Genomic DNA, 14,095 nt, shown 5'->3' with positions numbered 1-14,095 from the left:
TGACAATAATTTAGCAACCTAATATGTTGAGAATAAAATGTAAGGTATGTAATAAACTGGTGAGCATATATTTGATTACATATGACTATTGAATCAAAGCTAGAGATTTATTCTAAGGCAAGATATTTAAATGTGCAGATCTACATGTAATGTAGTCTGTTTAAGGCGTAAAGTAAATAAACTGTTGTAAATAGGAACATACTTCAAAGAAAATGTATATCATCTATGAAAGCTGCTAATTGCTAAGTGTCGTATAAGTGATGGTGTTCAGTCCTTCTCCAATAGAATGAATGGACCCCAAATAGCAACCAATCAGACGCGAGCTCTTCTGGTATATAAAAACCATCCAAGGACGCTTAATCCGGACACCAGAATTAGTGTTGGTGTGTTCATTCTTGGGTCGAAAACGGATCTTTGTCTCTTTACCCAAAGAAACGAAAAATAAGGTAGGATTTTTAAAAAGTTGTAGGTAGACGCCTATATGTTCATTTTTCAATATATATATTTAATAAAATGGAACCTTTTATAATAATGCGACACTAGAAACGGTAAACAAAGGCAATGCAGGCGAAGATCTTGAAATGCACTTGAATATTATTTGTATTTTTTAATAGTTCGTTTTTGGCTGGGGGACTCACTGACTGCTGATGTAATAAACTTGCGTTCTACAAGAATAAACTATATTTTGTTAATTGTGTTAATATTCGGTTTTTCAGTATATTGCACAATTTAATATCTTAAATCGATGCTCGTGTTAAATTGAGATTAGAAGAGATCTGCATTTCTGAATTTCACACAGAACTGCGGACGACCTTGCATTTTCGTCTGAATTTCTGCAAGGTCTTAAATGTCGTCTGCTGCGCATCGTTTGCGTTGCAGAAATGAAGCTTGGCGCAACGGTCTCGTTGCGCCCTATTTTCTTACCTGTCATCTTTATTAACCGCGTCCACATAACCTTTTGATTCTAAAAATTGGTGTTTTGAAGGTATGACGCAAGCATCAAATGATGTAATGTATCAAATGTATGATGGACATTACTGTAGTCGAGTTAATTTCATGTATTTAACATGAAATTGTTGAACATAATTATGACAATCCTCTACATTAAACGGATTTTCATTATTGCAGTCTGCGTGCCTACAGTCCAGTGAGTTGAGACGGTTTTAGAACCCTGGCGTGCTTGCTTGGTCATCGTTCACAACACTACATTAACGATTGTCCGCTATGAAGATGTTCGGGACTTAGGTCTGCGCTCCATTATTCATTTCGTCCACAGGTGAACGCAATCATGCCTTTCGGTAACACCCACAATCTGCTGAAGATGAACTACTCCGCTGAGCAGGAGTACCCCGACCTCAGCAAACACAACAACCACATGGCGAAGGTGCTGACGCTGGAGATGTACGAAAAACTGCGGGATAAACAAACGCCCAGTGGATTTACTTTGGATGACGTCATCCAAACCGGGGTGGATAACCCAGGTAACAACCCGGTGGCGCCAACCCCCTCCTCCAAAGCCATCTGTTCTGTTTGACCCAAGGTGCTTTTGAAGGGTGGCTCAGACTTGAGGTTCAACAGTGCTGTAATGTCACTTCGTGAATCCTTTGCTACTCGCCACAAAGTGACCTTGCCAAAGGGCAGTTTCAGATTGAGCTGCGGCAACATGAAGTGACCTGGTCACAAACCCAGTGAAAATATACAGTCATCTTGAAGTCATGCTCCTAACATGGCCTTAATGATAAAGATGCAATTAAATTGAGTGTTATGCATTTAAATGCATTAAATCAAGGCTCCAACTGTCATTGAAATCCCTACTGGTATCTGTGGCTTTTCTATTTATGTACAACAGGACCATTGCTGAGCAAATTACTTGCATTGTCATGAAATTCGTATCTCAGTGGGGATTGGTGTTTTTTACTCCAAAGCTGCCAAAGGCATAATTGAAACTTAACAATAACAATGGAACAATAGAAAAGGAGGGGGCAATATGAAAGTTTTACCAATTTGATTTCAAATTAAATTTCTACCATTCTCCCCAAACAGGCCATCCCTTCATCATGACTGTAGGCTGTGTGGCAGGAGATGAAGAATCTTATGAAGTCTTCAAAGATCTGCTGGACCCTATCATTGAGGATCGGCATGGAGGATATAAGCCCACAGACACACACAAGACTGATCTGAACCCAGATAACTTGCAGGTAACCCCCTCACACCCCTTGTTACAGTTTAGTTACTCCAATTGCTTCATGGTTGTTTGAATCCTACTGAAACCCCACCTGGGGTGTTTGCAGGGTGGGGATGATCTGGACCCAGACTACGTTCTGAGTTCCCGAGTCCGAACCGGAAGGAGCATCCGCGGCTTCTGCCTGCCCCCCCACTGCAGCCGTGGGGAGCGACGCGGCATTGAGAATCTTTCGATTGAATGTAAGCTGGTTGTCTGTGAACATGCTGGTTTGCAATGTAGATGTCACCCTCCAGTGGAAGCAAATGGAAATGCAGTTTTCCCAGAAGGGAATTTGTGGCATTAGCTAAGTGCAAACTGGATTTCTCTTGTGTTTGGCTTAAGGTTTAAGTGTCCTGGATGGGGACCTGAAAGGGACGTACTATGCTCTAAAGGACATGACAGAAGAAGAGCAGCAGCAGCTGATTGATGACCACTTCCTGTTTGACAAACCAGTATCCCCCTTGTTGTTGGCCTCTGGGATGGCCCGTGACTGGCCCGATGCCAGGGGAATCTGGTGAGTCGTCCCCTTACACCTGGGAACCAATTGATGCCGGGGGGTATTAGTATATTATACAAAATTTTTTCTTTGCTTTTGATCCACAGCTATAGTTTCGCTAACTGTTAGCATGCCATTTTTTTAAGTGAGAGGTTTCACATTTCTGAGGATGGGTCTGGAGTGCTGGTACGCTTGCCTATTCGCTAATGTTACCCATTTGTCTCCTAGGCACAATGACAACAAGACCTTCTTGGTTTGGGTGAATGAGGAAGATCATCTCCGTGTTATCTCCATGCAGAAGGGCGGGAACATGAGGGAGGTGTTCACCCGCTTCTGCAACGGCCTCACACAGGTAATCAAAACGATAGTTTTAATGGTGTCGGTCATCCATCTTCCCCAAATAAAAATGACTGGATGGGATATTGTAACCCCTGAACTATTCTGTCCTCCACAGATTGAGTCCCTATTCAAGGAGAGAAGCCATGAGTTCATGTGGAATGAGCACCTTGGCTACGTGCTCACCTGCCCCTCTAACCTAGGCACCGGCCTTCGCGGTGGCGTGCATGTCAAGCTGCCCAACCTCAGCAAGCATGAGAAGTTTGGCGAGATCCTCAAGAGGCTGAGGCTCCAGAAACGAGGCACAGGTATCCACCCCAATTAGCATGGCACTAGTATGTTGGCTTCAGATGCCAGGTTGCAATGTTCTGAATTGCACCATCTAAGGGTTTTCCTCACAATTTTCTTACTTTTCTTACTCAAAAAACCCTTTTTTAAATTCAAGAAACTATGCACAGCATGGCCAGGTTGCAGCACAAATAATCAAGCATAGATTGGACCTGTCAATTCAGAAATACAAATTTGACCAGAAGTCATTTAAGGACACCTAGTACAGCAGCATTTGATGCCAGACTCTTTAATTGGATGTTGGTGGGTAGAGTATCTGCATTCTTTCTCTTGGTGGGCAGTTGGGAGTGTTGGTGTGCTGGTAGGCAGCGTTTCTGACACTGCTGTTGTGTATCAGGGGGAGTAGACACTGCAGCTGTGGGCGGCGTCTTCGACATCTCCAACGCTGACCGCCTGGGCTTCTCTGAGGTGGAGCTGGTACAGATGGTGGTGGATGGAGTGAAGCTGCTGGTGGAGATGGAGAAGCATCTGGAGAAGGGCCAGTCTATTGATGACCTCATGCCAGACCAGAAGTGAACTCCTTTCATATCTGCCCCCCACCCCCAGTCCATCCCATCCCCTACCATCCACATGCCCTACCCCCCTCACCCCACCAGCTGAACCCTTCAAAACAAGTTAATCTTAACTACATCAAGAAATACACTCCGACCAAGCGTTGGTGGCACTTAAGTTAGGAGAGTCTTCCATCAGTGTGATCAAGGATTTTTGTATCAGACATCTTAGTGTTGAAGATGGATCTTAACACCTGAAATAAAGGCCTGTGGAAAACATTTAACTTGTTGTGTTTTTTTGGAGACTGAAGAAGCTGCAAATTGTTGTACCATTAATATTTCAGAAGGCTAAGCATAGCTGTGGGGTTTATTATAATTGGTTTGTGAGGTGACCAAAGTTCAAACTTTCCCTACCTTTTGGAACAAGATCTGAGGTGGACCAAGTAGTCTGCCAAAAAGTTCTAAAGTAAAATATTTTTTAAACTGATCAAACTTCCTCTTCAGAAAAGAACCTTGTCATTTTCTTTTTCCTGTTGTAGCATTTGCTGAGTTTAAAGATGAAGACTCCATTTCCTGTATACAGTTTGAGCTCCAAGATTGGCTAGTGTACCATCTGTACGTCACCATTTAGTCTTTGCATTGCACTGTGATAATATTAATGTGCGCATATTTTATCCTGTCATTCAAACTAATAGTAAATTAAATAATATCATAATCCTTTAGAAAATAAGATGGAGCCTGCATCCTCCTGTCCTCATCTTGGCTGGTTCTGACATGTCTATGCAATTAAGCATATGTTTGTTCCCAATGGCACCAACACCTACCTGCGTACCTACAATCCTGGTACAATACAAATGAGTACAAATGAAAGCTTCAAGACTTGCCAGCCTGAATTTGAAATTTTTTCATTCATAGTCATCCTATTTCCCTCAGGTCTGCTCCGTTATCTATAAAGCATTCAAAATGCAGAGCGTATGCTGATCACTTTAACATTCAAAAACCATATCACTGAAACATTGTGAATATTTTAAAACAAATGGGATTGAACTGACTGCCCAGGTGCAGGATGTTTCAGGGATGACAACTTCAGTGTGTTCAATTTCATACTTCAACTCTGCAGTAAAGCACCACCAACCTAGCAGTGTAACATTCCCAACCCCATGGCATGCCCACAGAATGTAGTAATGTGTCACAAAACATAGGAAATCCCTCATTGTAAACTCCCTGTTCAACAAAACACTCCGTCTATTGACTAACCCCAGGAATTGCAGCTAAAACCAAGAAGTCACCACTCTACTCTTTTGGCTATACGACTTACTTCACATCAGGTAGCAAAATAAAATGTTCTTATTTAATTTTGGAATGGCCAGGGGCTTGTGATATCCTATGTTGCATAGCTAGATTGCCTAGACAGCTAACTATCAAATCCACTATAAGCTTGAGCCCTCCCCTTACGGAAGAATGAGCTATGACCAGGGGGAAAATCAACTATATAGCCTCTTTTCAAGGTCTGTGATGACTGGTAACACTGTAAACTGTTATTTAGATTTACTCTCAGCATGAATACACAGTAAATATGGCAGTCTGTTTCAGGATCATGTGCTGTGTTGTGAAAGTGGATACCATCCCTCATTCACTGAGCAGAGAATCAAACAGTGGGATAGCTATGTAAACTGAACAAATGCCCCAGCGAATACCCCACAGTGCCATCCCCTTCCTCATGTAGACCATATCCCACAATGCCATCCTTCTGCTCATGTAGACCATACTCCACAATGCCATCCTCCTGCTCATGTAGACCATACCCCACAATGCCATCTTTTTCCTCACGTAGACCATACCCCACAATGCCATCCTTCTGCTCATGTAGATCATACACCACAATGTCATCTTTTTCCTCATGTAGACATGTATACCATACCCCACAATGCCATCCTCCTGCTCATGTAGACCATACCCCACAATGCCATCCTCTTCCTCCAGAGACTGAGATGCAGACCAGCACAGCCTGGAATCGCAGTGTCAGCTCCGGAGTCCCGCAGCGGTTTTGCTGAGATCATGAATATAGCTGGTGCAGCAAACTGGCTATACAAAGCTCCCACCCATTGACCCAATAATAGCAGGTGTTCTGGGTCCACATTTTTCTCTAGTCTGTCTAACAAAACCTTGTTCCTCGACAAAAAAGCACCAGTGGACAATGGCACCGGTTTGAAGCCAGGCCAATTTTGGGGGCCATGCCATGAGATACTCCATTACTGAATATGGACTCCTATAGCTCAACCAAGCTCTCACACCGGAGGGGGAGAGAAGCACTCCCTGAGACACACCCTACACCACACAAACATCTTTGGGAGTGTAGCAAATGATGAAAAATATGTAATTTGTACAGAACATTTCATAGCGTAGCTTCTGCGGACACGGCTCAGAGTAGCAGGCGTGCTCCTCACAACCACTGCCAGCCTCTCCCTAGAGCCCAGGTTACATGACCTCTGCCATGCATGCACCTTCCTAAGAGCACCGTCAGGGACCTTCCGCCTCTGACTGTTGTTCCTGACAGTCCTTGTTGCCCTCCCCACCACATACTTTTTTCCATGGGAGCAAACAAACTGTTGTATGATCAGACTGCCTTCAAGCCCTGGTCTTGAAAGTAGCAACTCATTCATTGAAAGGCACCATCTACATAGCACAGCCCACAAACCATCACAGTGTTTTTACTCCCAGTACTTCCTAGTTTGAAAATGGGACAAAATCCTGTGCCCCATTCTAGATTTCCATGCGCTGAGTGGCTTGCTTCAAAATGTTGCGGTTAATGCAGATTCTATTATGTATCCACTGATTTTCCTCTGTAGATCTTAAAGATGCATACTTTTACATCTGCATTCGACCCAGACATTGGCCATTTCCTCCGCCTCACCTTCTCTGCATTTTCAATGAGCATAGATGATGTGATTACTCCCTTGCAGCTGCAAGGGTTGTGCATCTTGAATTACTGCAATGACTGGCTCCAACTGGCAGAAACGTGGGAGTTAGCTTTGCGCCCCACTTGGCATATTCATCGACTGCCTGCATTACCTGGGTCTTGCCGGAAACATAGAAAAGAGCAACTTGCCACCCATGCAAAATGGTTTTTGCAGGTATTTACCGGGACTCAGTAAATATGTGGATTGCCACTATGATGAGAGGCCTGCCACTATATCAACATCTGCTGTTTTTCTGCTACCATCAAAGTGTTACCAGAGGGAATTGGGACTTATTTAACAACAGATGCCTCAAAGGCGAAGACACTGTTTGGAATGAGTGACATGTACACAGAACCTGGATGCAACCATTACCACACCAAAAACTAAGAAATGGTAGGGGGTCTTCTAGCTCTGTGCCACTTCCTTCCAGGGCTGAAGTTCTGGACTCAGTTCAGTCAGGCTCAGGTTGAAAGTTTCACATCTCAGACACTGCAGCACTGACCCCTACGGGCCTCGGTAATAGAGCTGGAAGTGCCACTGGGTCTGGATGCGCTCAGCCACCGTTGGCTATGAGGCCCACCCCAGCTCTGTGCCTTTCCCTCTGTGACATCCCTGACTCAATGTTTCTCAAGCTCAGGCAGGAGAAAGATTCTCCTTGTAGGCCCCAAACAGCCTCAACATCTGTGGTTCTCTGAACTGAAGACTATGCTGGATGGCTCCCCATCGCAGCTCCTGCGAAGCCAGGACTTGTTCTCGCAATGCAAAAAGACGTTGTAGCAACAGAAAACATCCCTACAGAAACTGCTGAACACTGAAAGTGTATTTAGTAGCCATATCAACAGGTAATTTATGCACCGGCGATGGCTCTCCAGGTAGCCATGTATTTGCTATATACTTCCAGAAAGGCAAAAAAAACATGCCCAAGATGGCTGGTATGGTTTCCAGTTTGGAGTTTGGAAATTATTTTATTTCAACCTCCCTCAAACCCTTTGAAATATGAACCCCCAAATTTTCTGCTAAGACTGCATTCCTATTGGTTGTCACTTTGAAAGTGAACTGGCAATCTGCATGAATGGTCAGTCCTCCAAGCATTCATGTGCTTTACAGCAAGGAGAGACATAAGCGATTCTGCATTTATTCACATCTTATATGCCCAAGGCAATTATGACACCTTTTGCTAATATGGTCACTCTGTCACGCACGTTAGATCCGCCCCCTTTTGTAACAGAGTAGGACTGGCGCTTGCGAATCAATGTGCCTTATTAGGCCTTTAAAATATTATGGGGATGGAACCCAACTAATCACAATCAGTAACTAACCGCGGTGTGTTATGCAGGTGATTCTGCGGACAAGCCTCTATCCAAGCAGAGGCTGTCTCTTTGGTTAGCCATTTTGCTGGCATACACTGCCTGGCCAAAAAAAAGTCGCACACTCTAATATTTCGTTGGACCGCCTTTAGCTTTGATTACAACATGCATTCGTCGTGGCATTGTTTCGACAACCTTACGTAACGTCACAACATTTATTTCTGTCCAGAATTGCATTAATTTTATTAATTTATGCGGCAATAAAATGAAGTCGGCTGAGTACCTGAATGTACGGAATGACCAGGTTATCCCATCAATGGATTTTTTCTTCCCTGATAGCACGGGCATATTCCAGGACGACAAATTGTGAAAGAGGTTCTGGGAGCATGAGGAATCATTTTTACACATGAATTGGCCACCATAGAGTCCTGACCTTAACCCCATTGAAAGTCTTTGGGATGTGCTGGAGAACACTTTACGGAGTAGTTCGACTCTCCCGAAGTCAATACAAGATCTCGGCCAAAAATTAATGCAATTCTGGACGGAAATAAATGTTGTGACGTTGCATAAGGTTGTCGAAACAATGCCATGACAAATGCGGGAGACTTTTTTTCTGGCCAGGCAGTGTACATGGGCGCCACCACACAGATTTGTTGGAATCTGTTCTCTTGACATTGAAAGTCAGTTAGCCACAGCCAAATTCTGTGGCTAACTCAGTACTTGTGCAGCCCAGCACAAGGATTTCTCTTAATATCCTGCCCATGCATGTTACTGTTTGATGTATTTATACTTATGGTTTAGGTTAATACTTCCAGTAAATTGCTGTGTTCAAAAATTAAGAGTTTATTATTTTCTTACAGGCAATTCATTTTTAGGGAAATTTTCTTCAAATTTCCTGGGTAACCATAGTTCACTGAAAGAAGAATGCTTCAATGAACAGTCCCCACAGGGGATTCCACATATAAAAGAGGCTGAGAAGCAGGTTCTTCCCACTACCTTAAGGGGCAGGACAAGGATATGGAAAATTTGACAGTCATCTGGCCAATTCAGTTATCTGATATAGGATATCCAAACCCCCTGACACCATTGCTCTTTTTTGAATGATGGTTACACGACAAACACAATGTTTTGAGTCAAACTCATACTGTTCACCAGGGCGCATACACCAAATGCAATGATGTACTACATTTCAGCGTTTGGGACGTGGTCAACTGCTCTGTAACACAACAGAGACCATTAATGAAACAGCGCTTGAGTGGGGTTGTATGTCCACTCAGACAAACAGCAGAGGCTTGGGGATTGTTTGATGTTTTTAATGGAGACACTGGTAACCTTTATCTCGGTGACGGTTTACATTATTTTCATAGTTCCTGGCTCAAAGCAGGACTTATAAAAGAACAGGAGGAAGCATAACAATATGCAGATCTTGCAAAACTAAGTTACAGTATTTACATTCCAAAAAAGAAAGGAAAATAAAAAAACAGTGCTTGCTTTCCTCGGGGTTGTAACGAGAATACTGAAGTTTATAAATGGCAAGTTTGTCCCAGAACAGCGTGTCCAACCTGACTCACACCATCTCAAAAGGACTAAACCAAATCGCAAATGGCAATACATACTGAAGAGGTACAAAAAAAAGTATTCAAAAGTGGCCAAAATGGAGTCTGACTGACTCCATTTTCCAAATTAAAAGGCCCACGATGCACTGCACTGCACACCCCTGCCTCAGAACCAATCAAAACAGCAGCACCCATGTGGCTCCTGTTTAGTTTCCACATACTCTGCCCTGTCCAGCTGCTGTTAGATATGCTGGCTCTGTCACACTTATCCACACCCAATACACATGTAATGTGACTTTTCTCATCAGAAATAATATGATAATACAATAATACTTTCATCATTCCAGTAATATCTTGGTGGCACTTAATTATGGAAACTCAGGGTGAGAATCCAAGAGAATTTATTGGAATTATGGGAGCGGTGCAATTCAAAGCCTGTGATTCCAGGGCTGCCCTTTCAACCCCACAGCCTGAACAGAGGTGACGTCCCCCTCCAGTGATCCAGTGTCAGCCCAGCTGTTCCAGTCTCCGCTCTCTGGGGAAGTGGGTTTTTAACCCTGTTTTTTTTTGGAGGGGGGGGGGATTTGGGGGAATTGCCTGGAGCCCATAGGCGTTGTTGTAGTGCACTTACAATAATTAGAATTATTCAATCCATCGGCCCATGGTCTCTTCAACAGCAGCTACAGAACCTCTGCCATAATAATAATAATAATAATAATAATACAATTTCAAAGATGCAGGAAATTATTGCCTAAAGTATTTTTCTATACATTATTTTCAATGCACTGTGTTTTTTGAATAAAACACATTTCTGTGACTGCTACTTGAAAGAATGTACAGCTTTAGTAACATGTTTTGATGTTCCCCCATTGCTTTTAAATGTTGCATTTATTTGCGAATTTCTCTTTTACAGCTTTAATTCATTGGCGATTTTGGAGGCTATGTTCTTGAAGGCGATAGAGGTCCCAGATATCCGCTTGAAGCGTACACCGTTGAGAGAGAGGCGGGGCAGCTTGCAAACCTCCATTTCCCACTGGACCAGGCTCTCGGCGTGGCCGTCGCCATGGACGCAGAGCAGGAGGAAACGCTCGCGCTGCTCGTAGTCACAGTTGTTGGCGTCCAGGACCTTGCGGATCTCGCGCATCATGTCGCCCGGCTCCATGGAACTGGTGGTCCGCATGCTCCAGGTGAACCTCAGGGAGCGAGGCTTGGAGTCCCTGTTCTCTTCCTTGGGATCACTTGACCCAGATACGTTACGACTGACAAGGAGGGAAACGGAGAACAAGAGAGAGAAGGAGAGAAATAGAACGTCAGTGGAAATTTAGGCATTGCATGGGGAAAACAGGTCTGTTCACATGTCTTCCTTCTTTATTAAACAGTGTGTGTATGTGTGTGTTTGTGTTAAATGCACAGGGATATCATGCTTCGCTCCCCAATCCATGCTCATAACTCAATCAACGTTCGTCAGCAAAGCATTCGTCTGATTGCAGGCGCACATGCGGGTGAGGCTTTCCGCGTGTGGGTACGGTGGCAGGCAAACACAACCAAACTCAAACAAAACAACTCAAGGAGTGCCTGTACGTATGGGATGAGAGACTCAAGCAAGGAGAGGTGAAACACTTAAAACACATGTGGTCATTTTTACACTGATATTAAGCATTTCATAAGATTCTTATATGCCAAGTTCTTAATCAGGCTCTCAATTCAACAGTGTTGAATTCAATAATGCAACATACAGGAGGTCTGTACTAGCCTAAACAAATTTGGGCAAATGCATCCAATGGCAGATTTTTACTAAAAATTAGCAACTGCTTAAACGTATAGATTTCAAATACAGTTGAGCATTTGATCATTTATGTAAAGCCAGTATACACCGGCATAGCACTGGTACACCGGTGTTTTTACTGGTTCAGGCCACTAGGTGTCAGAACAATGTCGGAAGCGCTTATCTTCACTTCATGCTGCAAGATACTGCCCTCTGTTGTCTCCACCACAGCATTGCATCTGAAAGGAGATGGGCTTCTGATACTAACTTCAGATTAGAAAGGCCTGTGGGGACCAGAACTGAGGAGGGGCACATTCAGCAGCCGCTGTGTTGCAGGATGTTATGAATGTTTTTTAGCTCCTCAACAGCTCACATTTCAATTACACATTATGAACTCACAACTCTCAATGAAGGTAAGTGCACTGACTGCCAAGGTGATACTCAATTTAACACAACTTCAAAGCTTCACAAAATGGTTTCTGGGATATTGACAGCAGACCAGGCTAATTATAACAACTGCAGTAACAGTGTGATCAGCGGTCTGGCGAGCCTGAATAGAGAGATGCAGCTTCTTTCCCTTCCTTATTTTACTCAAATTAAGAGCACGGAGTCATAATGCAACACTTCAGCAAACTATCAGAACTCATTTTTTAAACCACCGTTGACAAGAAATGTATATGCTAAGAGCGGCATGTTAAAATCACACCCGTATCTGGCTTTTGTGAGGGACATTTCCCTCACCTTCCCTTACAAAGATAAATTCTAGAGCCTGAAAGACTGTCTGTACTTCAGAGCCTTACAAACACAAATGAGAGCAAGCTTTGGTGAATACGGAATTGAATGAGCTTGGAATGGAACTTGACTCCAACTTAGGCCCTGGACTGGGTTTGCCTGCGCAACAGGTCAAGCACAGTGGAGGGCGAGGGGTAGGATGGGCTGAGCTGGATGAAGGTGGGAGTGGCAAGCACAGTAGAGGTAAGGACCCTCTCCCCCTTCAACAATAACCTCACCTGGAGCCCTCAAAGCGCCCGTTTCTCTCAAACTCTGCTGGGACTCTGACATGGACGCAGTCAGAAGGCAGGGGGAGAGGGGCAGGGCAGGACGGGAGGGACAGAGGGTAAAGAGGGAGGCGAAGAAGAGACATCTTAAATTCCGGCAAAAGCAGGAGACAAAAAACAGCTCGTCAGAAAAGAGGTAATAAAAGATGACAGAAAGAGAGAGAGAGGAGGGGAGAAGACAGAACACAGCAGTTAGAAAACCAAGAAAGCCGTCGGCCAGTTTCTGCAAGCTTCCATTTCAGGCCACGCATGCCCCAGGGAGGCCACGTCCACCGAGGTAGGACAAACCCTCCGTCCGTACTAGAGGTGTGCGTGTAAGGGAGTAAGAGTCTCGTTCCTCAAACAGGACCAAACTGAGCGTGAACTGCAATCTCAAAATGTCAGGTGTCAGGTAGTCTTTCTGGCAGTCGCTCTTTCTTGTTTCTTTAACTGAAGAAAACTGTAAGACAGCAGGAGTGCGCATAGAAACACAGGTGGGGGTGGGGTGGGAGTCAGGAGCCCTCCTGACAGGACGCTGCTAGGGCTCGAGTGTGGCGTGTCCATGTACGCACGTTGGGGCGCAAGACGTTCACGCAAAAACACGCACACATAAACTGGATGAACGTGTGGTCACAAGCATGCGGACACGTTTGACGCCGGTGCAGAGCAGAGCTCATTCAAGCCCGCTGCGATTGGCGAGGGTGGTGTTGGGGTGGAAAGAGACTGAGTGTTCGGAGGAAGGGGTTGAGAACACGCTACTGTAAAGGATGTGCACAAGGACACATTTGAAAAGCTGGATATAAACAGACTAGCACAAAGCTGCGCAGTAAAGCTGCACTACACATGTATGCCAGCTGAACCAGAAGCTCCATACTGGCTTATTTTGTGGAGATAAAAAAACTTGTTTTCATGTCACATAAGAGGGAAGAGCTTGGTGGGTTCTGCTAATCAAATAAGTTTATCCTCCTCAGTGGTTGACTGGTTTTTGCTCTCTGAAAGAATATGGCAGACTCCAACAGTCCCCTTGCAATCACTGGGGGAGGGGGGGTGGGGTTGGACAAGCACCCCATACATCCTGTTTCTAAAGGTGCCGTTCTATACTGGCCCATGGGTGCCAGATTGACGCTGAAGGCCTCCGACAGGGAAGCAGACAGGTATCTTATATTTGCATGTCTGTCACCTATGTCACGGGATATGCCTATGTTGAGATAAGACTATGCAGCAAATGGGGTTAGATATCCTGGTTCCTCTTACTGGGGGGGGGTTGCAGCAGTGGGATGTGTAAAGCACCGGTGCAGGCAGAGAGTCCGTGCGACGTATGGGGTGAGAGAGAGGACCACAAAGCCCTAACGCACACACAGCAGCTGCTGTCGGCAAACACTTGAGTTCAAATAGTCCCCTTACTGCAGGTTCTCCATCTCCAATTTTCTACAACTTTCTATATCTTCTGCTCGTGAATCTGTAAGAGAAGACGGGTTCTGAAAGGAAGCATCGGAATTCATTGATACAACATGGGGGCAGAAAAAAGTATAGTCTAGATGGGAGAGATAATGACCAAGAGAGAAAAGTCAGGAG

The 14,095-nt window shown here is 44.4% G+C and overlaps 2 protein-coding genes across 6 annotated transcripts in view; one reads left to right on the top strand and one right to left on the bottom strand.

Annotated features, from left to right (window-relative positions):
• The first annotated feature begins 288 nt into the window (after positions 1–288).
• On the top strand, positions 289–4,174 carry LOC135257037 (creatine kinase B-type). The gene is made up of 8 exons (XM_064339422.1): positions 289–446; positions 1,277–1,481; positions 2,044–2,198; positions 2,292–2,424; positions 2,567–2,738; positions 2,949–3,072; positions 3,175–3,364; positions 3,742–4,174. Exons 2-8 carry the CDS (start codon positions 1,289–1,291, stop codon positions 3,918–3,920), a joined length of 1,146 nt encoding a protein of 381 aa, XP_064195492.1. The 5' UTR covers positions 289–446; positions 1,277–1,288; the 3' UTR covers positions 3,921–4,174.
• Positions 4,175–9,459: 5,285 nt separating this feature from the next.
• LOC135257036 (MAP/microtubule affinity-regulating kinase 3-like) overlaps positions 9,460–14,095 on the bottom strand; it is a 35,308-nt gene continuing 30,672 nt past the window's right edge. For 3 of the 5 annotated variants that reach the window (XM_064339420.1, XM_064339416.1, XM_064339417.1), the window contains 2 exons: positions 12,494–12,538; positions 9,460–10,977 (listed from right to left, as the gene is read on the bottom strand). In XM_064339420.1, coding sequence (XP_064195490.1) covers positions 10,626–10,977; positions 12,494–12,538 — 397 coding nt within the window. In that variant the 3' untranslated portion in view covers positions 9,460–10,625. The remainder of the gene's footprint in view (positions 10,978–12,493; positions 12,539–14,095) is intronic. The other 2 variants (XM_064339418.1, XM_064339419.1) reach the window with 1 other exon arrangement.

Source organism: Anguilla rostrata, chromosome 6, assembly GCF_018555375.3.
Source record: "Anguilla rostrata isolate EN2019 chromosome 6, ASM1855537v3, whole genome shotgun sequence".
Classification (NCBI taxonomy): Eukaryota; Metazoa; Chordata; class Actinopteri; order Anguilliformes; family Anguillidae; genus Anguilla; species Anguilla rostrata.
The sequence above is the reverse complement of the archived record's forward strand: the minus strand, read 5'-3'. Positions and strand labels throughout refer to the sequence as shown.

Coding starts and splice junctions, on each gene's coding strand:
- LOC135257037 (XM_064339422.1), top strand. CDS start 1,289: ATGCCTTTCGGTAACACCCACAATCTGCTGAAGATGAACTACTCCGCT. Junction 2,199..2,291: donor TGAACCCAGATAACTTGCAG/GTAACCCCCTCA, acceptor GGGTGTTTGCAG/GGTGGGGATGATCTGGACCC. Junction 2,425..2,566: donor TGAGAATCTTTCGATTGAAT/GTAAGCTGGTTG, acceptor GTTTGGCTTAAG/GTTTAAGTGTCCTGGATGGG.